This window comes from Pieris rapae, chromosome 5 (genome assembly GCF_905147795.1).
Source record: "Pieris rapae chromosome 5, ilPieRapa1.1, whole genome shotgun sequence".
In the NCBI taxonomy this organism is placed as follows: Eukaryota; Metazoa; Arthropoda; class Insecta; order Lepidoptera; family Pieridae; genus Pieris; species Pieris rapae.
In genome coordinates this window covers 8,956,424-8,982,250 of record NC_059513.1, presented here as the reverse complement: position 1 = coordinate 8,982,250, position 25,827 = coordinate 8,956,424, and the positions used below count along the sequence as shown (strand labels likewise).

General features: G+C 32.1%; 4 protein-coding genes across 10 annotated transcripts; 2 read left to right on the top strand and 2 right to left on the bottom strand.

Annotated features, from left to right (window-relative positions):
• Positions 1-534: 534 nt before the first annotated feature.
• Positions 535-3,536, top strand: LOC111003568 (methyl-CpG-binding domain protein 2). 2 transcript variants are annotated; one of them, XM_022274156.2, is made up of 5 exons: positions 535-971; positions 1,247-1,396; positions 2,149-2,314; positions 2,567-2,711; positions 2,829-3,536. In XM_022274156.2, the coding sequence occupies exons 1-5, from the start codon at positions 850-852 to the stop codon at positions 2,993-2,995; spliced, it is 750 nt and encodes a 249-aa protein (XP_022129848.1). In that variant the 5' UTR covers positions 535-849; the 3' UTR covers positions 2,996-3,536. The 2 variants fall into 2 exon arrangements, with proteins under 2 accessions (XP_022129848.1, XP_022129849.1); XM_022274157.2 differs by lacking the exon at positions 1,247-1,396 and having other exon boundaries at positions 536-971.
• A 6-nt stretch (positions 3,537-3,542) lies between these two features.
• On the bottom strand, positions 3,543-6,223 carry LOC111003567 (GPI mannosyltransferase 2). Of its 2 annotated transcripts, none has more exons than XM_022274155.2 (2): positions 6,033-6,223; positions 3,543-5,928 (listed from the first exon to the last, which is right to left on the bottom strand). In XM_022274155.2, the coding sequence occupies exon 2, from the start codon at positions 5,918-5,920 to the stop codon at positions 4,319-4,321; it is 1,602 nt and encodes a 533-aa protein (XP_022129847.2). In that variant the 5' UTR covers positions 5,921-5,928; positions 6,033-6,223; the 3' UTR covers positions 3,543-4,318. The 2 variants fall into 2 exon arrangements, with proteins under 2 accessions (XP_022129847.2, XP_045484251.1); XM_045628295.1 differs by having other exon boundaries at positions 6,057-6,223.
• Positions 6,224-7,356: 1,133 nt separating this feature from the next.
• On the bottom strand, positions 7,357-12,533 carry LOC111003507 (ubiquilin-1). Its single transcript, XM_022274040.2, has 11 exons — positions 12,351-12,533; positions 12,039-12,225; positions 11,816-11,913; positions 11,555-11,698; positions 11,348-11,486; positions 10,986-11,093; positions 10,359-10,633; positions 10,003-10,116; positions 9,382-9,567; positions 8,862-8,994; positions 7,357-8,754 (listed from the first exon to the last, which is right to left on the bottom strand). The coding sequence occupies exons 1-11, from the start codon at positions 12,450-12,452 to the stop codon at positions 8,678-8,680; spliced, it is 1,563 nt and encodes a 520-aa protein (XP_022129732.1). The 5' UTR covers positions 12,453-12,533; the 3' UTR covers positions 7,357-8,677.
• Positions 12,534-13,230: 697 nt separating this feature from the next.
• LOC111003563 (tubulin polyglutamylase TTLL13-like) lies at positions 13,231-25,183 on the top strand. 5 transcript variants are annotated; one of them, XM_045628467.1, is made up of 21 exons: positions 13,231-13,339; positions 13,409-13,538; positions 13,612-13,699; positions 13,794-13,965; positions 14,298-14,498; positions 15,302-15,394; positions 16,057-16,198; positions 16,516-16,631; positions 17,353-17,481; positions 18,078-18,231; positions 18,723-18,794; positions 19,312-19,478; positions 19,554-19,649; positions 20,183-20,309; positions 20,603-20,821; positions 21,332-21,472; positions 21,964-22,065; positions 23,948-24,094; positions 24,225-24,401; positions 24,484-24,580; positions 25,017-25,183. In XM_045628467.1, exons 2-18 carry the CDS (start codon positions 13,533-13,535, stop codon positions 23,954-23,956), a joined length of 2,034 nt encoding a protein of 677 aa, XP_045484423.1. In that variant the 5' UTR covers positions 13,231-13,339; positions 13,409-13,532; the 3' UTR covers positions 23,957-24,094; positions 24,225-24,401; positions 24,484-24,580; positions 25,017-25,183. The 5 variants fall into 5 exon arrangements, 3 of the variants coding, with proteins under 3 accessions (XP_045484423.1, XP_045484424.1, XP_022129842.2); XM_045628468.1 differs by lacking the exon at positions 24,225-24,401 and having other exon boundaries at positions 20,603-20,812; XM_022274150.2 differs by lacking the exon at positions 24,225-24,401.
• The last annotated feature ends 644 nt before the right edge of the window (positions 25,184-25,827 follow it).

The following is a 25,827-nucleotide window of genomic DNA, read 5'->3' as shown; positions in this document are numbered from 1 at the left end:
AATACTCTTCACACCATCTTGTCCAAATTACGACGATTATCACGATGCCATCTATGCACCATGCCTATAACTTAGTTATAATAAACTTTCTCGTTTTAATCCTGTTGAAAGTTTCCCCAGTAATCCATTGTTTTTAAATAGTTACGAATCCCTCATTCTGGATCCTAAAATAATTTTAATTTTTGGAACTGATAAAAAATTCCCCCAAGCTTCCATTAGTTTTCTGGAATTTTTTTTTCAAAAGACTGGCAAGGTTACCGATGTAATTTCCGGATCGATGGGATCTTTTTAAAACTTCAGCTACCCATCAGTATTTGGTTCTTCGGGAATGTTTGTTATTTTAAATTTCTATATGGACCCTTTTGGATTTTATCTTTACATAACTATATAATTCAGGCTATTTTCCGTAGATAATGATTAAATGGTGTTTCTGAAAACAATATAAACATGTCAAAGTGGCATTTATCTATACGTTATCTAAAGTCCATGTGTTCTGTAATTGTTGTTCGAACTTCGAGTTGCTGTTGCACAGATTATAATATCGAGATAGTGTGAACTGTGAAGACGCGTCTGGTGAATTGTATTGTAATTCTTAATAATAATATAACTGTTATAACATATTATATTTGTGTTCCATTCCATCAACTAGTCTCTCATTCGTTGGTTTGTTCAATTTCTGAAATAGATCGAAGAAGAGTAATTCTAATTGCTAAATCAAGTTTTATTTTGAATTGAAGGCCTAAACTATTATATGATGGTCTACATTGGGGAATCTTTTAATATATATATTGTCTGAAAATTGAGAAATCTCCCAGTTTCTTACATTTTAATTCTATATTCTAAGATAAAATGAACATAACTATCGAAAAAAAAAGAATGGATTGCTCTGCTTTGCCTAAAGGATGGCAAAGAGAAGAAGTCATAAGAAAAAGCGGACTATCCGCTGGAAAAGTTGACGTTTATTATTACAGGTAAAGTAGTTTGTGAAGGTATATATACCATTGTTGTTTTATGAACTTTTAAAATCAAATTTCAGTATAAATACATAGTATAATAACTCATTCATAGTTTACTGTAAACCATTGTAATACTCCACTTTAGTAATCAGCACAAGACACATAATTATGCTCTAAAGCCCCATTTGAAGTACCATAGTACATTCACCTATCTTATCTAATATTAACAAAACTAACATGAAATTTTACCTCAATAAGATAGGTTATAGTGTACCATGAATTTTCTATAGCCCAACAGGTAAAAAGTTTCGCAGTAAAGCAGAGCTAGTTCGTTATCTGGGTGATAGTATGGACCTATCATGTTTCGACTTTCAGCAGGGTCAAATTAACACCATGCTGCTGTGCAAGGCCAAGAAAGCTCGTGCGCAGTTCGATTACAGGTTCAGACATCTGTGTCCTATTTTGTATCACCTGTGTTGTGTTCACTAGTTCAGCTTTGTTACATCTGTTGTACGCCTCTACACTTGGCTTCAATTTGAGCTTTAGTATTGTTTTAGATGTACAAATTCTTGTTAATTTAGTGTGTATATTTATGTAATTTACACAATTTTTTTAGGTTTATAATAATCAAGATGTGTTAAATAAGTAAAGCTTTTCTTATGCTATAGCATCACCTAACAAGAACCTTCTCATACATAAGAATTTTACCAGGTGTTCTTTATTTTATAGAAATAAATTGAAATGTTATTATTTACTGGGATGTTAGTAAAAATAATTTTTAATAAGTAATACACCTGATTTTCACATGGTTGTGGTCTATAGTGCATGGTTAGCTAGGTAGTGATTTACTTATATGCATATTATTATAATTACATCTTTTATTTTTTTAAAGTTATGTGTGGTACCAGTAAACTAGTAAGCAGTATATATATATATTTAATTGGTTTGGTATTTCATTATGTTAAATTTTGTATTTAATTGCTTTGATACTTTCATAATTATAGCATGACTAATGTGCATGTTTTGGTTTTTTTTATATTTTGGTTTGAATTTTACTATGATATAATGGATAATATTATTCTATTTAATGATTTATATAGCATAGATATTTTAGTTACTAATGGTAAAATGAAATTTTCAGAGTGTCTATACAAATTGATGTTTAATCTTTAACAAATTTCTTTAAAAACAGGGGTGTACGATCTGATGCCTCGTTAGTTCCTCCTATACGACAAACAGCTTCAATTTTCAAGCAACCAGTCACCGTCTACAAAACTCAAGAAAGTAAAGTTAAAACAGATTTAAAGCATGGTAACCAAGAGAAACCAAAGCAACTATTTTGGGAAAAACGTCTCGAGGTAAGCTATTAATGAATATTTGAGATCTTTGAGTTTTTTTGGTTAATTTCAAATTATATGCCATATCATGCTTGACCTGCTAAGCTATAAAGTTAATTTAGGGTTTGTACTATTTCTTGTTTACAGAAAATTAAAAAAATAGTTTCTGAAAGATTCTCAGTTGTTTATAAATTCTTCATCACAATTTTGTACTTATGTGATTATTTTTAAAATATGTAAATTACCCTGGAATGTATACATTATATTTTCCAGGGTTTGACAGCTTGTGATGCAAATGGCGTTATTGGAACCACTACGTTACCAAGATACATAAAACCTTTAGGACCCTACACATCAGATTCTACCACAATCCAATCTCTTGCTACAGCATTGCATGTTTCTTCACAACCCATAACAGGTATTCATTGTCACCATTTTTTAATGCTAAATACATCATTTGTATCTTTTTTAATCAATTATAAAAAGGTGTGATCAGCAAATGTCTAATATTATAAATTCTAATCAACCATTACAGGGCAGACTGGATCAAAACAAACCATTCTGGAAAACCCAGGCGTTTTTTTAAATCCTGAGCAGCCATTGATTGCGGCTGTTACAATAACAAAAGAGGATGTAAAAAGACAAGAAGAAAGAGTAAAGCGGGCTCGCTTGAGGCTTAAAGAGGCTTTAGTGACTGCATAGGGTCCAGCCGGTGGCGGGGATACCCCCGTTACCGACTTAGCAGACCCTTTAGACATGGTCCTACCAGATTCAACAGAAGAATCTCCTAAAGCAACTGTCTCTGAATGTGTCCCAGATAGCACAGAATCTAATATATAGAACCTAACTCCTATGATTTTCATCATAGGACAAGTCTAAGTACTTTTATATACTTTTAAGTTTTTTAGCCTATGTGTAGTCTTTTATGTGAAAAGTTATCACAATTTTTTTTAGTCGAGTCATCCACAAATTTAAAATTGATGTATAAGATTTTTTTAAATATTTATAGATGTATAAGACAACTTTGTAAAATAAATTAAATGTAATTAAAACACTTGTAGTTTGGGATGTTTTTTTAATGTGCATATTATAGCCTATTAATGCTGCAATATATCTAAGTTTTTAATAACAATTGTTTCTCATTATCTTAAAGACTGAAAGGCAGCATACATAAATTTCACAACCATCAACAATAAAATGTACTTTACATTCACTATAAAAAGTGGCAATTTTGCAAGTTACCTGGTTTTTATTTAATCACTTTATGTACTGTTAAACATATTGTGGTTATGATGGTTTCAAAATATTTAACAAACATGTTATAAATCTGCATATGTCAAACATCCTAAATTTATTTTACCAAAGCAAACATTTTAATAAATAGCACACATTATAGTTTGTATGACTATTTTTATTGCTGAATGGACGGTTATCATAACTGTTTTCAGCTATACTTATTTAGGTGTGTGTACTTATATGCATGCAAAATGCAAATTTAAGTTACTCTAGATTAACTTATACAGATATTAGTTAATATGGAGTAACTTTTTCCCAATATTATGGTACTTAGCTTCATTTAAGTTTCCATTGATAGTAATGCTTTTTTATTGGTTTGTCTACCTTAGTGTATTGCATGTTATTAAATATAAATGAGAAACGATTTTAAAATGCAGATACCTATTCATTACTATCAAAATGAGATCAATTTCTTACCTAAGCTTATAACATCATAAATAATTAAATTTCCCTAGCATTTGTATAACTATTATTGACTAGATTTACTAAATTCTTATTGTACATACAATGTAAAAGGCTGCATTGTGCTATGTTAAAACATTTTAAAATTTCCAAGCTCTACACTTGAAAATGGACAAATTTTAAAGGCCCCATGCATTATTGAATTTTAAGCAAAATTTTAATAAATTGACATATTCTATTTATAATCTATTCAATGTTCTTATAATAAAAAATGATATGAATATGTTTGACAATGATATGTGACCATATAAAGCTTTGATCAGATAATCAAGTCCAAGGTAAGAAATTACAAAACAGTACAGTACCAATTACTACATAACCAATAAAATAACATTGTATGAAGCGAGACTGAAGGTCAGGCATCCTCCGGGTTATAATAAAAGTTTTCCATTTACTGTACATGTTATCGACACCCTCCAAATTGGCAATAGATAAATGGTGTGATGGTATCCTCTTTCCCATCCCAATTCTTCTGAAATGCTCATTAATTGTGTTCTGATCAGATGTTGGTGTAGGGCCTACATTAATTTTATTTGAGCATATCCAATACAAGACGGGACTTCCAGATGCTAAAAGCCTTGTCGTAACTTGTATGTGAACAAACATTATACTAAAGATTGCTAAAAACATTACATGCACCACATACACAAAATATACTGCGTCATTGGTCCCAAAACCTTTAGAATATTGCTTAGGCCTACAACTAATCTTAGTTGTATACCCAAAGTATGATATATTTTCTTTTAATCCAAGCCTTATAAATAATCTTATATTATTTTTAACATAACTCAAACAATTATATAAAATTAGAACTAATACAGGCAGTGCCAATATAAAATTTGGTAACTGTTTAATTTGATAGTATTTGAATAACCCTACATTCCAATAATGGCTTTGAATGTAAGAATATGAAAAGGGCAATGTTTTATTACACCATGGACTTTCTGCACTACCTGGTAAGACAAACTCTGCATTCAACAAAAATTCTGGTAAAGTATTTTCCATTACAATGCAAAACTTAAAGTAATTATAGGCTTGAACCAACACAAATGGCATGATAGCTACAATTGTGGTCATGAAAAGTGCCAAAGCTGATGTAAGTAATGGTAACATTAATGCAGGAATAATTATTTTATTTTTCAATGTTCTATATTTATACATTATTTCAGGTATTGTTCTCTCAATTGTATTCTTAAAACTGGTATAAAATATAAATCCTAAGTTCAAGGAGCCATTAGATCTTGTAATCATGGAAAACCCAGCAGGTATAGCAGTGATCATATCAATATTAGCAAACCTTAAAGTCTCTGGTTCAGTACACTTTAACATAGTATAAAATGACATAAAAGCAAACAATGATTCAGAATATGGAGCAACAAAAAATATACTGGCTGGATTAACACAATACAGAATCACTGATTTGTATGCCTTGCTTTCACTTTTAAGTACCCTAAGACTTAATCTATGTAATACATCAGCTGATTTTATAAAAAACACAATGTTAATCAAAGTTGCTGATATTAACAAGTTACTATGATAGTTCAGAAAGCTGTTTGATATGCTATTAATAAGGTTGGCAAGATGTCTTACAATTAATGGAAATAATGGAAAAAATGCTAAACAGTTTTCATATGTATATCCATATTGGGAAATATGAATGAAATACTGACCATCCCATCTTTTTAATCCTCCAAAAATCTTTTCTATTAAAAAATCTGCAGTTGTTTTTCTTAATGTTGGGTCTACTGGACTAATAAATACATTTGCATCATGATCTGGAATAACAGCATTGGAGGCAGCTTGCAGCAAAATTATAAAAATTCTGGTATTAAATGCAAACCATAATATCTTCTGTCTCGGGGAGTACATTTTAAAAACTGAAACGCATAATAATTCGTGCTCAAAAATATTGGTTGTTAATTATTACTTTCATTTAATATCATATCTCGTGACTCTCGTCTCTCATAGGTATTACGATTACCTTAAATTTTTTATGAAAAAGTACCTATGTAACCATGGGATAAATTTATTTAGTACTCCCTTTACTTAATTTCTTTATGTATGACATAACATTGTTGATCTTTTGTTATTTAATCTCATCTGTGATCTGATTTTAAAATAATATGTAGAAATATTATGTTTACGATGTTAAAAAAATTGATTTAAGATTTAATTACTATTTATAATAACTTGGTAATATTGTAACAGTGACAACTGGCAACTGACCTCTGAATGTTACAGAAAATTAGATTGTGATGACATAATTATTATCTGTACAGACGTCAGTCTAGTGTGTACTACACATTATCGGGGGTGTGGAACAGGTACAGTGTTGTCAGATCAGGGAATTTCCGAAAAAGAAATCCGGAAGATCCGGGAAAGAATATTTATGGTTTTTCTTGGGGGTATCTTTCTCAACGGGTGAGGGTATCCTAGGGGATTTTATGGGAGAAATCAAATTATCCTAGGGGTATGTCACCAAGACCTACTGGCAACACAGGCACCGTACCCAATAATCAGTATACAAAAATACCTAAGTATTTTAAATACATTTAAGGCAAATAGCTAACTATTTGCCTTAAATGTATTGTTTCTGTATTGAAAGATAATCGATTAAGCCAGCAATTGTGTTAATCAAACAAAATTGTTGTTCGTAAATTTGGTAAAATTAAAAATGAACATAAATGTGTAATATAAAATAAAATATGTACTGCAGTGTTAGCTTAGTAGCTTATAGGGTGCGCGCCAGTTCAGTCTGCGCGCGGCCAAAATTGGAACTAATCCCAGGCCCGAGGCCGCCAATCGCCATGTGAAGTAAGCGTTTTGTGTCTTGTGCTTTTATTCGTATTTCTTGATCAAATTTTGTCATAATTATTGATATGTATAACAAAAACAGCAATATAAGTACATTGACACTGATAGAAACAAACAAGCCCAATAACATATAGGTATAGTCGCCTTGCAGCATACACTATGTACGTCTTAATACACTGACAACCAAATTAGAAAGTTGCGCACCAAAAAAGTAACGAGGTCATTCATCAGTAGATTTTACCTGTCATATTTTTCTCATACCAGGCGCCTTATATATGAAAATCGATTCTTAAGGAGTAAACTCCAAACATTATCAATGAAACAGTAAAGAACCATGTAAGATTGCCAAGGGACAGGAGTATAAATATTCTTGATTATAAAGCCTAAAAATTTAGTTGTATGGCACAGCCGGCTAAACACGTAGTTTATATACGCTTAACAATAGCCAAAGTATTAAAAATTTATAATATTAGACAAATAAAATAGCAATATTAATATCTCTATTGTAATTGTATTCCGTCACAAATAATTACACATCGTTCACTAGAAGTACTTTAAAATATATTCCCAACAAAACTTAAATAATAATAGAAGCAAAGTTATAATACGTTTTATTTTTACAATGCAAATCCCAATACAACATAGGCTTTTACAAATTGCATATCTTTAACTGATAAATTACCAGTAGGAAAATATAAAGGAGGATGTTACATTAAATTTATGAATACAATAACAATTGTTTTTTAAATAGCCATTATCAATACTATGTTAGTATTCTTATGATTATTTCATAGGATTTTAGGCAACTCAACAAAATTCCAATATAACTGAGCAACAGTATGTTCTAGTTTAAAGAAGTATCATAATTAAATAGAATTTACTAGAATCCTATAAATTAGAGCACACAGCTGAATTAAACTCTACCACCATAAGACAATAAATAAAGTCTTTAAGTTATGTATGACATAGACATAGGGATATAAACTATGAAATAGACAGTCAAATATTTGACAAAGACAAACATGCAATTTGATTGTTTTTCAAAGATTATGGTTGTGATTTTTATAATAAGCCATTCCCTATGTCTATAGTTCCACTCCACCATTTTCTAAAAAACTTTAATAAAAAAAGTTCAGTGTTCATATAACCAAGCAATTACAAATTTGTGAAATAATTAAATTCAATGTGAGGAACACACTAAACGTGTACATTACATAACAAAAATTGAATATTGTTAAGCAAACTTTACATTAAAGACTGTACATAAGCAATAGCACAATTCATCTTTAAATGTAATTATTGCATGCATAATTTTTCTTTTTCTCACCCAAAGCAAGCTATATACATTCGCCGTTCACAAATACAATGTTGTATTTCTAAATAATAATCTTAAACCATTCTCATGCTTGTAATAGAAATCTTTGTTATTTATAATGCTTTTATTGCCGTATTCAATGGATTTAATTTATGGATGGAATCATTACTTCTTTCAGAACGTGGCCACAGGAATCAAAGTATTATGCACTTGTAATCATATAAAAATTACACGGCTAATGATTTAAGACTATTATTAAAAATATGATAGAATGAATTGACCGTCAAGTCCAAAATGTCACAGCTAATAACTAAAACAAAAAGGAATGGATTACGACAGTAAAAATTTATCAACTATATCGATAGTATATATTATTTAAACTCAATTAGCCGTTGGGTACACTATGGCCTCGATAGTTATAATTACAGGACATAATGTATTGTAATGTTATGTATCAAGACTATGGTGTAATTGTGTCAAATTTATGCACGAGTATGTTAGCTCATAGAGAGCTGACCAAGCGCTAGCAGCCTCTCCACAGCTGCATTCACGTCGCCAAATGTTGCGATCAACGCTGTAACATAATTATGTAAATATTAAAACTATGAACTAAAAGCATAATACCAAACATTAACGTATTTCTGTCTGCACTTAAATGGGATTTTAGTATTTGATATATACCTTGCAAGTTCGCATCCCGGTTGAGAAATCCCATGGCGGCAAGTTGTTCCAATTGCTGCGAGTACCGCTGTTCAGGTGGCTGCTGGGAACTATTCTGATCGTTGGACATCGATGCCATCATCCGTTGCATAAACTAAAGCCATAATTTTTAATATGAATATTACATATAAAATATTGACTGTTAAAAACTGTTGACTGTGGACATGTAGTTTTAATACGACATGATTGACCATCAATAACAAAATATCATTTATGAGATAAAGTCTCATAAATGATATTTTGTTATTGTATTATTCTCCACTATTTAATGGATGTTATTATACATATAAACCTTCCTCTTGAATCACTCTATCTATTTAAAAAAACCGCAACAAAGATTTAAGCATACAAAGGGACATAGGGATAGAGACTTTGTTTTATAATATGTAGTGATAGAATTTGAGATTGTTTGTTGATTTTGACTATTAGTAACTCTTTATACCTAATTATTACACTTTATAGAATAAAATAAAGATCTAACCTGGGTGAATAGCTCACTGTTTTGCTGCTGGCGACCTTGAGCTGGGTTGTTTGTAGGGGGCGCAGGCGTAGTGGGTGGCTGCGCTGTGGCGGCAGCAGCACCAAAGCCCAAGTTATTCACTAAGGTTGGAGCAGCCGCACGTAGCTGTTCCATACCCTGCTGGATTTGCAGCAAAGCCCCTAAGGCCTGGAAAGTTTTGATAATAATGAGTATTATTATTTATTCCTTTGTTATGTTATAGTATTTTAATGATATTTCCTTAACATTTTATATGACAATACAGTTCAAAGGTATTCCAATGAATAAGGAAGGATTATTGATTGATTTATATTTTGCGATTACATATATATTTTTTTGCTAGGAGACATTTAATGACATCATAAATGTTAAAGTTTTTTCAATATCTGTAGCGCTGATCTCGCAAACTTAGTAAAACATATTACAACTCATTGTAGTTTAGAATTGCAATTGCTATTGGAAATTAATACCGGTGGAAGGTAATATCTGTCTAAAACATGTGTTACGAGTATTTCACTTAATACAATTTTAATAGTGTATTTGGTTGTTAATTGTTATACATAAAAGTCTGCCCCAAATAATTATATTTATTTTTTTACTTACTTGTGGGTTTGACATCATTTGTTGCATTTCTGGGTTCTGCAGTTGTGTTAGCATTTGAGGCATCATCGTGCGAATTTGTTCCTGAAGTTGTGGATTATTGGCGAACATTGGATTCTGAAAGTATTGTTTTTAGTGTTAACACCAAATTAAGAAAATTAAAGTTATGGACTGATCCTTGGTTTTTTTTGTGTGTTCTGCGTACTATTGTTTACTACTACTATAACTTAAATAAAGTTGCCATCTTCAAAAAAAAATATGTTTTGTAGTTTAATTTTTATCTTCTTGGGTTATTTATTTATATTATGGCATGGATGATTGATTCAAATGTCAATATCTATAAGTAACAAACAAAATACCTGATTTATAAGTTGTGAAGCCATTTCTGGGTCAGCCGCAAGAGCTTGCAGCATACTGTTAGTATATGGTGCAGACAACATGGATTGCATTAAGCGAGGGTTCTCCGACATTTGCTGTAGTAAGGACTGCATTCCAGGAGTGTTGATCAGACCAGGTCCAGTGCCTGTGGCTGCCCCTGTCCCTGTAGTACCTGTGCTAGCTGCACCCCCACCACGCTGCCAAGGGTTGGGTAGTGGTTGACGATTTTCTGCTCCTTGTTGAGGGTTGGTACCATCTGGACATATTTAATATACAAATTGTATAAAATTTAAAATATAATGCAATTTAATTTAAGAGCCATTAATAAAAACATATTACGGACCCTACAAGAGTATTAGGAGAATTAAATTAAAATTGTGTTAAATATCTGTTAGCTATTTGTAATATCCAACATACATTAAAAGATATAATAATTATGAGCAAAATAATGATTGCTTTTTCTTTCCTAAGTTTGTAAATGCTTTAAACTTTTTGTATATATTGTGCATGCTATACATCTTTTCCTATATTTTTTAGTAGTAACTGTTTTTCCATATATATAATTTAGTATAGGTAAAAAGAAACTGTAAATTAATATTATTTCATACCTGAGTTATCAACTAGCCCTGAGAATGGATTTCCTGCCATGCTGCTGGCAACATTTAGCATAGGCTCTTGTATATCACGATACATCCTTTGTAATGCATTATAACCACCTAAAAGCAAAAATGTATATTAATTAAATTAAACAAAAAATTAATGGTACTATACAAAAGTTATGTATATAGTTGAAAATTTACTACACATTATCTACAATTAGACCTTAATTAAAATTAACCCTTTAGTTATTCTCCTACTTGCTAATGATTTTTGATGGTTTGAACGCATTGATCTATGTATCAGCTCCCTATTGAACTGGTACAACAAATATGATTTTATTACTAAATAATAAAGAGTGTGGTATTATTACCTGGTATGCTTTCAAGATTAGACAGTGCCCTATCATGAGACCTCATTAATTCCTGAAGCATTGCAGGATTACGTGCCAACTCCATTGTTTGTCGAAGAAGGTCAGGATTATTCAACATATGACTTATCTCTGGATTTCGCTACAAAACACATTAATATAATATAGTTAAAAACATATTATTATTGAAGAATATTATTGATTACTTACTGCCATAAGATCCTGCATTTGAGGATTAGATGTAATAAGAGTTCTCATATTTTCAGGATCATTCATCATTTGCTGAACCAATGGATTATCTAAAACATGCCTTAACATTTCGGGGTTAGATAATAACTCTTGCTGCATCCGAGACTGTAAAAGGAAATAATTTTATAAAATATCTGTTTAAGATTGTAAACAAGTATATATTAATATATACTGTTTATATATGGTATATATCTATCGCTTTTGTGATTGTAAAGAATGTACCTGCATGTCCATAAAAGTGCTCTGCCCAAGACCCAGGCTTTCCAATCCAGCAAGTCCACCCAAAGAGTTTAGACCGAAAGGAGTAGCACTTACATCAGCTAAAACAAAAAACTTCGATATAAGAAAATCTTAAGAGAGAAATACTTTAAGCACAATAAAACTATTTTTTCTAGAATGATTTGGACTTATTTAAATGGTTTGGGTTTGATATAAAAAAACAGACCTGGGGGGCGACGGGTACCTCCTTCAGGCTCTGGTCTCGGTGGAGTTTTTATCACGAGATGCACAGTTAGCCCATCCTTGATGTTATGTTGCTTCAATGTATCGCCATCATTCATTATTTTACCAGCAAATATAAGACAGAGTTGCTCTGGTTCGGCATTGAATTTGGGTGACAATACTTCCTTGAGCTGAAAAATTGTACAAATTATTTTATAAATGTTGCCGAATGATTAAATAAATGTCATCAGTGATTGCGTATGCAATATCTATGTTATTACGCCATGAGTACGAGGTTTCGAGACGGTGTACTTACTTTTTTAATATCCGCATCTTCCTCCACATCTACTTGTTGTTTTTCTTTTGGAGTTTTTACTGTGATTGTGATCTTTTTTGGTTCTTCTTGGCCTTCTGCCATTTTATCAAATCTAGATGACTCTGTACTTTGGCGGAACAGCAAAATTTGTATAGCACAAGAATTTGACTAGTGCGCGACCACAGATGACAGATCACATTTTATTAATCGACCACCAGCCTTGTCATAATAAAGGTGCGTTCAAAAACAAAAAATAAGTATAAAAGAATTTCAGGGATATTGTTAATATGTTTCAATTCAGAAAAATACCAAAGTCCGACGCAAGAGCAACTATAATCGGGCTTGCCAGCAGCATGAGCTTATTAGTCGTCAAACATTAATGTTTTATAGCCGGCCATAATGGGAACAAATCCAACCTCATACGATAGCTTAAAATATGATTTAGATCATTTTGAAGACGTATGGAAAATAAAAATATCTACATGTTATGTAGTATAAATAATACTACGTTAAAACGTTTATATATTATACCATCTACTCTACGATTGAAATGTGAGATAGATAAGTAAAGGACGGACCTTCTTTCGACATCTGTGGTTGATAATCGAGAAAACATAGTTAATTTAGAAGATAAAAAAGTTATTATCTCAAATAAATTTGCGGGTAATTTTTATGATGATTATTTGTGTTTTTTTTTTGTTGAGTCGACTGATTTTTTATTGATTTGTGATAACTTCAACGTTTATAGAAAAATATGTCAAATAAAATTAACCGATATAAGATTATATTTCAGCAAATATATAAAATATTATTATGGGTAAATTAGAGAGTTTGAGGTTTTTGGTCTGAGATATTATGATTCGATTTGATTTTATTAATAATTCTTTCTCATGTCACGTATTTGATTAATTAATTGACAAATCACAAAAACAAAAAACAGTGTCCGACAATGTCCACAAAAATTATCGAAATTTGATTTAGCAGAGTTTGTTGGTATTTTAATTTAATAGAATTTCTTTTCAATATTTCCATCATGCCATAATATATTTCTCTTTCAGGTCGGGTTGTGATTTAGGCCTATCTTTAGTTTTTTATTTCTTTAAGGCAGACTTAAATATGCCCAGATTAAACTGTGACATATTGTGACTTCATTTTTACTTTTACTTATTTTTATTTACATAAATGGAGGTAAATGTAAATTGAAAATTTAATTCTTAAAATTCCCTATATTTAACTAAGCTTACAATAAATTTTATCATAGTTGGAGTTACAAGAATCTCTCCTGATTGATGAAGATCCGATACCTCACACGTCGAAACATTTCAAAAGAAAAACTGAGAAAGGCCAAGGTATTAAGTCGTAATTAGATTCCCTTATTTTCATTGCTTATTAATAAAGTGGTCGTTTAATATCGATCGATTTTTATATACAAATGCCCTACAGATGAGAAAGTTATAGAAACAGTAAAAGATGATCAAATGGACAATATAACATCAATATTACTACGTAATTATGATAATAAATTGTATGGAGAAGACGACACATCACAACCCACTTCTAGGACTGCACCTATTATACCTATGGAAGCTACGCGGAAAAAGAAGAAAAGAAAAAGGTTAATTTTATACCAAAAAAAAGACAAGCGTGTAGGCTAACACTTAAAAAAATCCAGGGTCTTTTACGCAGCGCTTCGGTAGGGTTTGTTTCACATCGAAACTATATCTGTTTAGAGGTCGGAAGGCACTAAAATCCTACTTGTTAGTTAAAAGTTACAAGTTTAGACGTTTTCGTTATTCAAAACTTATTAATGAAAAAGATATGTCCATGCTATGTAAATTTTTAGGGGTCACAATTCCTGCACCTCGAACCCATTTACCTAACAAGTCATAATTTTAAATATGTAATATCAAATAGATTCTGGGTTAAAATAAAATATATTTATTTAAGATCGCAAATTACAATATGCCTAACAAATTGTCGATATGAGTCGATTCGTAAAGTTGCAAGTGCTTTTGGTATGAGAGAGGTATCTGAAGAAGACGCCTGGAACTTTTATTGGACTGATATGAGTGTCTCTGTTGAAAGAGCCAAAGAGATGAAGAGATTTCAACGAATTAATCATTTTCCTGGAATGCTGGAGATATGCAGGTATTGTTTTCGGTCAATAAGTTGGTTATTAGATGTGTTGAAGGTTTTTCTCACTACTGTTACATGTTTTTAACTAAGGACAATTTATTATTTTTTATTAACAAAAAATACATATCCTATCCGTACTAAACCAATACGATAGTGTCGAGAAAGGAAAACATAAATATAGTAAAACTAGCGGATCCGACAGACGTTGTCCTGTCTACACGTCTTTAATTTCAAAATTTCAATTTTTAATAAGCCATTTTGATGAAAATTATTATTCAAATGTTATGACAATATCTAACGATCCAGCACATGGTCACACACGATATAACACAATGATAACAAAACTTTTTTTAAATTTCGGGACAGACTAAAATTAAAATTCGAATATTATTTAAAATTTGACACTGCGATGGTAGCGCCGTCTGTCGGTTCCAATGTAAAACATTCCAAAATCAACAACAACTAATAAATTGAAAATTAATTAAAAAAACATTGTCCAGCGGACAAAATTGTGAATCTAAACCATTCCCAGATCCCCTTGAACACACACAAAAAATTTCGTCTAAATCGGTCCAGTCGTTTAGGAGGAGTTCAGTCACATACACACGCACACAAGAAATATATATATAAAGATATATAATAAATAAGATCGGCTCACAATAATGTTACTGTGAAGTCAGTAACGTTACGGCATAATACATTGGGGCGGCAGGTCAGGAAACTCTAAATCAATCGCGGACTCCGGTCAATTGCTCGGTCAAAAAGCTTTGCATTTTTAGGTGAAAATATTATACAATATTTTTATTTTGTTGCAGAAAAGATTTATTAGCTCGCAACTTAAATCGAATGCAAAAAATATATCCTAAGGAATATAGTTTTTTCCCCAAGACATGGTGCCTACCGGCAGAGTTAGTATTAATGATAATATTTTATTCAATCAAGAAAGTAGATAAAATTATAATAATTCATTTTTAAGGCGGCTGTTAAATCAATTGTCGTTAAGCTATTAAAATTACGCTTATGAGCTACGTTATATGAAACGTATTTACATAGAAACACGTTTATCAAAATTTTAGACTCGTAAAAGTGTATTTTCTTCCATGAAATGTTTCTAAAAAGGTTGATGTCTGCTGTTGAAGTTGAATCACTTTAAATCGCCCAATAAAACGTAATGGATTTGATTAAATACTAGACAATACGCCTATTAGTATTTAAAAATAAATCAGTGGCGCTACAACCTCTTTAGGTCTTGGCCTCAGATTTCTGAATCTGTTTCATGATCATTTTTAAATCTAATAGGTAAGTGGGTGATCAGCCTCCAGTGCCTGACACACGCCGTCGACTTTTTGGGTCTAAGACATGTCGGTTTCCTCACGATGTTTTCCTTCACCGTTCGAGCAAATGTTAAATGCGCACATAGAACGAAACTCCATTGGTGCACAGCTGGGGATCGAACCTACGATCTCAGGTAAGAGAGCAATAGTATTGCTGCAACACTGCTCTCCAATTAGTATTTACCGTTTTCAAAAAAATCCTGTAGTAACAAGTTACAGTTCGACGTTGCTTTCAGTTTTGGCGAAGCTCTAAATTACAGTAAATCGAGGAAAAATAAAACATTCATTATAAAACCCGAATGCGGCAGTCAAGGCCGCGGTATTTATCTCACGAAATCTCTTAAAGAAATAAAACCGACTGATAAACTTATCTGTCAGGTATAAATCTCATTTAATTAAAAAGTATTTAAAAAAATTACATTTATTTTTTCAGTTTGTTATTAAAGTATTGTAAATGCTTACATGATACCACTGTAATAACTGCAGATAAAAATGGTGATAACTAAAAAACTTATCCTTAAGTTTTGATATTATTATTACGTTGTCTTTTGGGTGTGCCCTTAGATAGGCACATCTCACATCAGGTGGGATTGTGGTCAAACGTCTGTCAAAATATGTTGCGGTCATTAAATACATTTTATTACAATTTTCTTTTTTATTATTTAAAATGGAAATATATTAATATCATTTTGCAGGTATATTTAGCTAAGCCATATTTAGTGGATGGATACAAATTCGACATAAGAGTGTACACCCTTATAACATCTTGTGATCCCCTTAGGATTTTTGTGTACAATGAAGGATTAGTTAGGTATTTATAATAGTAAATATTGATTTAAAAGCTGCGTTATTACATCAAAATATTTGAACGCCATGGCACTAAACTGTTGTTTATTTAAACACATCTGTGATGAGACTTCATAATTCATGGTCTTTCTGTCGAAATAGTAAAATTTTCGTTTATATATAATGTATAATATATGGTCAGATGAACTAACATCATCAAATCATACTCACAATTCAACTGGATTCGAATTCCTTATTTTATTGATTTAATAATATCTTTGCCGCGCACCACCTCTATAAAGAACCAGCTACCTACTGTCGTATAACGTGTAACTGAACCAATTCGACTTAAGGTCCCTCAAGAAAAGAGCCTACTAATTCTAAAAAGGATGGTAACGCACGCGAGCGTTCTAGCCATATATACATGAGCGACGGTAAGATCTTGTGCTCCTGCTCATTTGCCTCGTTATATTAAAAAAATCACAAAATAACTATAATTTAAACAGCCTCAATTGATAGGCTCCACAAATAGGCCATAGACAAACATAACTCGCAGCAAGCGTTACTCTGTAACGCCAGCAGAATTAGTCTGTAAATAAGTAGACATTAAGCGTGAAAAGTCTCGGTTGCACCGCGGATTAGTATGAAAGTTCAAATCCAAACGAAAAATTCACTCGAGAAGGATATCTTACATGTTGCAAAATTTAAAATTTAGATACATTCAAATTTAAACTTCGACGTTGTAGATTCGCAACAAGTCGATACGCGGATCCGAATGTGAATAACACGACGAATGTGTTCATGCACCTCACTAACTATGCACTTAACAAGCACAGTAGGACATATGTCTACGATTCTGAAGCGGGAAGTAAACGGTTAGACAAATTATTTTTTCTCCTTTTGTATTGTGCCTTTTTAGATTGGTGTATAAAAATTGTCATTCCTAAGCATATTCTAACGTTGGCTGAGTTATTTCGTATGCGGACATAAAATTCGGTCAGGGAATGGGGTTGAATAAACCTTTCACATATTCACATATTTTCATCGTTACATTCCTGAAGTATTTGTTTTTTGTGTCGTTTGTTTATTTATACTGGAAATTTATAAAAAAAGATTTTGTTGCTCCGTTTTATTGACTGTCTCTAACTACATTAAAATAAATTCAGTAAATATGGTGTAATGTGTCAACTTGTTATGTATGTATGTATATCTTTATTGAATCTGTCAATTCACGTACACAGTCGTAAAATGGTTATTTTGCATCAAAAGTCAATACAGAATTAAAATAAGATTAAAAAAATGCTTAGACTAAAAAAAGTTTGAAGAATGCTTAACTAACATAACTCGTTCTGAATTTAATATGAAAGCTGGCCCGATCGCATGAAATGTATGAATGAAAATATGAAGACGCGTTTCACTAATAACTGTTATAAGATTTGCAATAATTTTGACAATAAATGTAATGTACCAGTAAGATATCGACGTTGAACAAAATACTGCTGTCGCAAGGCGTAGACCTGGATCGGTTATGGCACTCCATAGATCAAGTGATTGTTAAGACGATAATATCTGCCTGGCCCATCCTCAAGCATAGCTATCACGCGTGCTTCCCTTCGCATGATATGGTTATATATCTTTTTTTATTCACATTTCATTTAAATTATTTAAATAAAACTAGTGGCACTAGGATCCTTGGTCTTGATATCAAATTTGCATCTGTTTCGTGATATTTTTTTTCTGATTTCAGCCTTTTGTGACACACTGGAATCTTAGGTGTGTCGCAAACATTTTTAAACGTTTTCTTTCTCTGTACGAGCGAGTGTTGTAGACATACTTAGCACGAAAAGTCCATTGGTGCATGGCCGGGTTTAGGCCCACCTTCGGATAAGAATCGCACACTCAAGCCACTAGGACAGGAGATCTTAATTATTGCTACGAACATTGTCTTATTTATTTAAACATAGATTGTAGTTCATCTACTGCCTTTTTACTAAGAAACAAGGCATTGTTTATACATGTTAATACCGTAGATGTAGAAATCAGTATTTGTCTAGCTGAGATATATTGTAATTTGAAAGTTATCAAATAAGAGTCCCATAGACATTTTGAATTCTAGGTTCATGCCTGTTTTGAGATACTCGGTTTCGACATTCTCCTAGATCACAAACTGCATCCCTTTATTTTGGAGGTAAATATTGAATTTTTAATCTTTATTAAAGAACTTAACGGTGTTTTAATAGGACGATGTTTATAATAAAATAACAAGTTTGACTTCATCATTATACCAGGGTCGATAATTTTTGAAACCAAACAAAATTACTGTAGGACGAAACCCATTAGAAAAGGAGGGGAATATGATCAAAATGAAAGGAAAAATAAATTACAGTCGATCCAAGTCCGGGAAGTGGGAGGGGGTTGAGTTTTTAAGGGGAAAAATGGTTTATCTTCATTTCCAGAAAAATTCGTAGAAAAAAATTTTTTTTTAAAGATATAAATAAAAAACCAAAAACTTGATTTTTTGAATTTTACACCGATGTTTTAAAAGTTATAGATCTTTTTATTACCCACAACCATTTCATATTTTTTCATAGGACATGTAGTTTTGCCTTTTCTAATGGGTTTCATCTTACTGTAAATTTTTTTTTCATTTTTTACCATTTTTGAAGGCTTCGGCCCTGGCCATGACAGAGCATTTTTACTTTAAGGTGAATCACTCCCCAAGTTTTCACACCGACACTCAATTGGACCGCGAAGTTAAAGAAAATCTTTTAACCGACACCTTCACAATGCTCAATATCTGGCAATGCGATAAGAAACGCGTTTTGGAGGAAGACAGGAAAAGGATTAGGGATAGACTATTGCAAACAAATAAGTTAGTACTTACGCGATATTAAAATTGTTATTAAACCAATCGAATGCAAAACTAGTGAACCTGAATTAAATGCAGGTTCCCTGAATACACACCGACAGAGGAGAGAGAACCAGAAAAGAGCCCTTGGCAGACACAAATTCAATGGGAGGAGACGCATTTGGGAAACTTCAGGTGATATATGCTTTCAGAACTTGTAATATTTTGCGTATTATTCATATTATCCCCAGAAATGCATAGGTTTCTAATAGAAAAAATATTGTCTTCATTCGTATGTTTATGCGGAGAACAGGAGATGCTATTCTTCTGACAGAAAGAGAGGATTCTTGACTAGTTTATCCATTGCGAGTTTTAGAGTTAGGTATCCCAGTGATTGTAGCCCTGGGATTATAAGGTGTAAGTTTACATCTAATCTAGCTCTCAGAAGTGGATTAAACCAATTAATCTTATTCATTCTTCTAAATAAAAAAATGATTTGTGAATCATTTTAACATTGTTAAAATTACAATCTATAGACAAATATTTATTTCAGAAATACACACATTATCTTTACAGCCTAAGCCAATTAAAATTTTTTTACAAGTATTCTGCAGCAAGCATGAAAATTGTTTATTAGATTTTGTTAGCTATTCCAGTCGCAAAATACCTTCTGTCTAAGGTCCTGCGTCCTATCTCTACTAATAGTAAGCATTTCAGATATTTTTCAGACGCGTATACCCAGTAGGTGAGCAGTACGCCTCATTATTCCAGCAGCCATCAGGTTCATTATACACAGGCACCGCGTCATCACGGGCACGTGGGGACTGCACTCGTGCGCAGAGGGAAGAATTTCAGGTAATATTATGTAGGAAAAGTTATATGTGCACGGAAATTTAGCCAATCATTTGTGATACATTTAGTGATAGACAGACAGTTTAGTACAAAGACAATTCAAGTACTTTTAATACTTACTTTAATTGTCTTTGATAATATGGATGTGTTCTTATAAATAGTATGATATTTATTCAATTGCATGCATGCATATCTCCGATGCAACCGATTCTTTAGAAAACCTTCAATCGTAATGGTCAGATCGCCAGATTTAGCAGCAGAAGATCAAACATAAAAATCAAGCTTTTTTCCTACAGCAAATTAAAGCAAAAGCCGAAGCTTTAAAGAAACCCTCTCAGCCAAAAGGCAAAGAAGAGAAGAAGGCGCCAGATGAAGCGAGTGCTGTCACTTCCAATGTAACAGCAACCACAAGCGCTGATAAGACAAAGATTAAACCGAAGGTAGACCTTAAGCGGAAAGATATCAAGGACGATAAGAAACTTACAGCTAAGTCTTCGATTCAGCAGGTCATCAATGTATGTAAAATAGTATGTGAAATTTCTGCAGACCCTTTAGAACAGGGTCGAACCTAGGTATCTCGAAAGTACACTTATTTCTGTTACAACTTTAAAATTGTACTCTGACAATTACGTATTTTTAATTTCTTTGCACCGATTATTAACAATCGCACAACACAGAAAAGAAAGCAAGATAAAAAAATAACAAGAATGAATAGAAGTAAATTGAAATATCATGCAGGACAGCATCTGTCGGGTCTGCTAGTACTTTTATAAACAGAACTTTCGAACTGTTCTTAGGTGTAGGAAAATATCCTTTGAAGTATCTCTATAATATAATATGGTGCGGAGCAGGCGCAATTCTTTATGAGTTTCATTCTTCTTCTTTATAGACACGTTCGTACTTTCGCTTTCTATACCCACTTTTATAAAAATCATATCAAACCCAGACCTACCACGTTATACGCTAGTCGCTATATGCCTTCAATTAAATCAGAGTTGCTTTAAAACTTGTTATTACGCCATTAGGTCGAAGAGAAAGAACCAAAACCAACTTATGTTTTATGTTCATACGAGCCGGACCCTATAATTGAGAAAGAGGAACGTGAGCGTGTTAATTTGTTAGCGCAACGAGACTTCCTTATTCGCAGCTATGGAATGCTGGAGCAGGTATGCAATATATTGGGAATGAGCTGGCTTAGGCTTAGTCAAGATGCCTTAACAATAGGGTATGTAGAAAGTCGAAAACTAAATTTGTATTAAAATGACAGTTCGTGTCATTTTACAAACTTTGATTGAAATTTAGTTTTCGCCTTTCTACATACACCATTGTTGACGCATTTTAGGGCTTAGTCAAGATGTTGATGGATCTAGTTTAGTATATTTTATTACGACTGCGGAAAGCCTGTCAGTGCAAAGAGTTCCGACGAATGTCTACCCGAGCCGAGGCGCAGCCAGCACGCCACTTTTTCAGCAACTATATTAAAAAGACTTTTCAAAGTTTATACTGTATCATAGTTAACAGGTTTATTTGAGTGATTGACAAATCTTTGCAGAATTCAGAAAGTTACACTTTTACTTGTTGGATGTGATAATATATACAATTACAAATTTGCAGAGTTAATAAAAAATATACAAATAATTTATTTATCTTATTTTAGATATACTTGGTTATGAAGAAAATGGGCACTCTGAGACCTGAGGACGAACGAAAGTACGGTGTCTACGGGCGCCTATCCGTTGTCTCCAACTCGCCGACCAAGGTTGGTTATTAAAGTCTAAATGTTCAAAGCCTCATTAAGTTAAGCGGCTAACACAATGTTTTTTTTTAGGAAATATTGTCTTTTATTTACGCGAGTATAATCTTTAAAACCAATATGGTAGGTAGGATAAACTTTCCAATATGACCCGTCGATTTGAATGCTCAAATTTTTTTTGTAGATAGTACTCACCATAAGAAAGCGTTTTGTAAAGTATTAAGTTGCGGAAACTTACGTTTCATGAGATATATTTATTTATACTTTCCATACAAATGGACAAATATCATTCCATAACACGCCATAACACAATGAAATATGAATTTGACAAATAACTGATGTCAAACATCAACCATTTCACGTATCGATTAGTGAAGGGTTCGAAAAATTTGACGTATCGATGAAATGAAAAAAAATAACTTTCCAATATGGACCATAGATTATTTGTAACTTATGATCAAATTAATTATTTGTAATCAAAAAACTTAATTATTATCTAGTTCGGTTAGGTTAGGTTAGTATATGAATATTTTTTTTAATAACATTTTATTTAATAACCTAAAAGTACCCAACACCGAATCAAAGCACCCCACTATCCACGTGGTCTTGTCTGTCCTACCCCTACAGTGTATATAAATAATCGGAGCCGTTCAAAAACCGAATTATTATCTAGTTCGGTTAGGTTAGGTTAGTATATGAATATTTTTTTTAATAACATTTTATTTAATAACCTAAAAGTACCCAACACCGAATCAAAGCACCCCACTATCCACGTGGTCTTGTCTGTCCTACCCCTAGAGTGTATACAAATAATCGGAGCCGTTCAAAACCCGAATTATTATCTAGTTCGGTTAGGTTAGATTAGTATATGAATATTTTTTTTAATAACATTTTATTTAATAACCTAAAAGTACCCAACACCGAATCAGAGCACCCCACTATCCACGTGGTCTTGTCTGCCCTACCCCTAGAGTGTATATAAATAATCGGAGGCGCGGAGGAAGAGCAGCCCCCACCCGCCGTAACAAAGCACAGGCATGAAATGCCTGTGCTTTGGTACGCAAGGGTGAAGGGGCTGCGTTTTCCGTAGCGCCGGAGCCGTTCATAAACCGAATGATTATCTAGTTCGGTTAGGTTAGGTTAGTATATGAATTTCTTTTTTCTAAGAACTGTTTCTGAAATCATCAATAAACATATAAAAAACTAATATTTATATCATATTATTATATTATATTTGAATAAAATTCAAGTTTTTATTCTAAAAAAACTATCGACAAATTAAAAAAAAACGATTTTGATGCAAAATGTCACGTCTCTAATAACTAATGGAATCTGTATGGCTAAAGTCCTTTGCCTTTCCCATTAGGGATAAATTGAAAATAAAAAAAAATAAGCAATGGAAAATGTACGATTTATTTACGAATTTCTATACATTATACAGGTTTAAATAATCTTTATTAATATTTAGACGGAACTCCGGCAGAAAAAATAACTTGGAGGTGTTCCATTCAAGGTAAAGAGACACTTACATAATCAGTATTATCAAATTAAGGGACACATTTCTAAATTGTTACCATTCTAGCCTTAAAATTTTAAATATGAATATCTCCGTAACTATGGGTTTCCGCAGGTTGGGAATGACACAGGGGGTATTTCTCCATCCCCTCTTCCATCTCCCATCAAAAAAACCTCAAAAATCGACGGGTCATATTGGAAAGTTTAACCGGTAGGTACATTACAGAACAAAAATTAATAAATGCCGCAATCAAAACAATTAATAAAAAAATTGTGTAATATTTTTGGGTTTAATGTTCACGTAAATTAAAGAGAATGAAACTGTTCCTCTCTTTAGTTAACTTTAATGTCAAAATATTGTGTTTGCCTACAGAAAATGTGAAAGTAAAAAGTCAAAAATCAATAAAAAGGAAAAATTTACATGTAAAATGAAACGAAAAGATAAAATTTTGTGTGCAGAGAAAAATTAAGAAGAGTAAAGAAATAGTTGCGCATGCACACCGCAGGGAAACATTTGATGGTGAGAAATGGTTTTTTTCCATAATCTGCTCCGAATTAATATTTATATTTTTTAATATTTGGTAAATAAATATAGCCTAAACAATCTAAAAATCTCTCCAGTATTATTTAAGTTTATTCGATAAAAATAGATAAACGGCTTCGGAGTACTCCTGCAGCTGCACACGCAGAAGTTAACTAGTCACCTCGCTGTAATGACGTCATAGTGCTGTACTAACTGCATAAAAAATCAAGAACTCATGATCGTTCATCATTGATCTGCAAAGACGCCATACACTTAAACAAGATATATACATTTTAAAACAAAAGTAATAGAGAAACATTTTTTTATGTTTGTTAGTTATTATGAAACAAATACTTTAACAATCTTTTTTTTTTCATATTTTTTAGAAACTCGTATTCATCGAATAGACGTGGTGATGAGCGATTCTATGATTTCATCATCGCGATTTGAAAGGCAGTCTCGCACTCAATGGACATATCGCAGGTACTCTTACTTACTCTGTTAACTCAAGTTGCATATGGTTGCGTTTAAAATAAATAAAATCGTAATAATTTAAAAAGTAAAAATTTTTGAATCTTTTTTCAACAGACTAAAGAAGTTGCGATTTCTTAGTTAAATGTAGAAATAAGAAATCTAATTTGATCTTTAATAAAAGTCCTTGTCATTTTATTAATTCAATTATTATATATATTTTGTATATTATTTATATCAAGATGGATACTATCGTCCTCTTAGCACTGCAGCGATCTCCAATCCCATGACGGTTCGATTTCCGCAGTCTGTCTTAATAATTAATTTAATCGTAATACTTAACACTGAGATTGTGTTGTAATCCTCCTTGTACAATTAAATAGATAAACACTACCTGACAAAAAAAAATAACAAGTTCGAAATAATTTTAAATGTGTTTTTTTTTCAGATCTTCCGTTTCAACAAATAGGTTTAATGTAAAGTAACGTTCCTGTGCTTTAATAGTCTTGTGTAAATAAAACCTTGAAAATATTTCCAAAGTGACTAAAACCATCCCAACTTTCGTCTGGTCTCGGCACTTCATAAATCTTTAAGAATATACAATTGTTTTGTTTATATGTTGTTTTATTAATTGTCCTCGTGCGATTATGGAAGGGGCTGTATATGTATTAAGACAGAGAGCTCATATTTATTGAAGTGAAACTTCTTTAGAATCGTTGTGATTTCAAACCGGATGCAACGGAAAAGCGACAGTAAAAAGAGACAGAAACATTAATTCATATGATTTAACGTGGGAGAAAATGAGATAGATAAACTTCTTTAGAATCGTCGTGATTTCAAACCGGATGCAGCGGTAAAGAGAGACAGAAACATCAATTCATAAGATTTATTGTAACGTGGGAGAAAATGGGATAGGAGGCATTATACAGACTCTTTTTACTGCCGCTTTTTAATTTTATCGAATGTCAAGCTTTCGATATTTTAGATTTTGCCAAATTAAAGATTGATATTAAATCTATAAATTACAATTTATCATTAAAATATACGGTTTTAAAGAAGTTTATTACATTTAGATAGTGAAAAGTCTAATTTATATATGATTAATTATAAAAATTTTGTGTTTGAAGGTTTCACTTCTACCACGTGTGAATTACACACATGTTTTTTTTTATTCATCGTCAATAAACAGGTTTAAATTATGGAACGATTATTTGTAAAGCAAATTAAATGTTGTGCTTTGGAAGAGGAGAATGTAAAAA

Bases quoted from the DNA above. Each gene is read 5' to 3' on its own strand.
- LOC111003563 (XM_022274150.2), top strand. The intron at 14,499-15,301 runs GTATTGTTTTCG...ATTTTGTTGCAG, and splicing joins GGAATGCTGGAGATATGCAG to AAAAGATTTATTAGCTCGCA. The intron at 15,395-16,056 runs GTTAGTATTAAT...CGTTGCTTTCAG, and splicing joins ACATGGTGCCTACCGGCAGA to TTTTGGCGAAGCTCTAAATT.
- LOC111003568 (XM_022274156.2), top strand. From the start codon at position 850: ATGAACATAACTATCGAAAAAAAAAGAATGGATTGCTCTGCTTTGCCT. The intron at 1,397-2,148 runs GTTCAGACATCT...CTTTAAAAACAG, and splicing joins CGTGCGCAGTTCGATTACAG to GGGTGTACGATCTGATGCCT. The intron at 2,315-2,566 runs GTAAGCTATTAA...TATATTTTCCAG, and splicing joins TTTGGGAAAAACGTCTCGAG to GGTTTGACAGCTTGTGATGC.
- LOC111003507 (XM_022274040.2), bottom strand. From the start codon at position 12,452: ATGGCAGAAGGCCAAGAAGAACCAAAAAAGATCACAATCACAGTAAAA. The intron at 10,117-10,358 runs GTATTTTGTTTG...CAATACTTTCAG, and splicing joins CTTCACAACTTATAAATCAG to AATCCAATGTTCGCCAATAA. The intron at 8,755-8,861 runs GTATATATCAAA...ATTATGTTACAG, and splicing joins CCGGGATGCGAACTTGCAAG to CGTTGATCGCAACATTTGGC.
- LOC111003567 (XM_022274155.2), bottom strand. From the start codon at position 5,920: ATGTACTCCCCGAGACAGAAGATATTATGGTTTGCATTTAATACCAGA.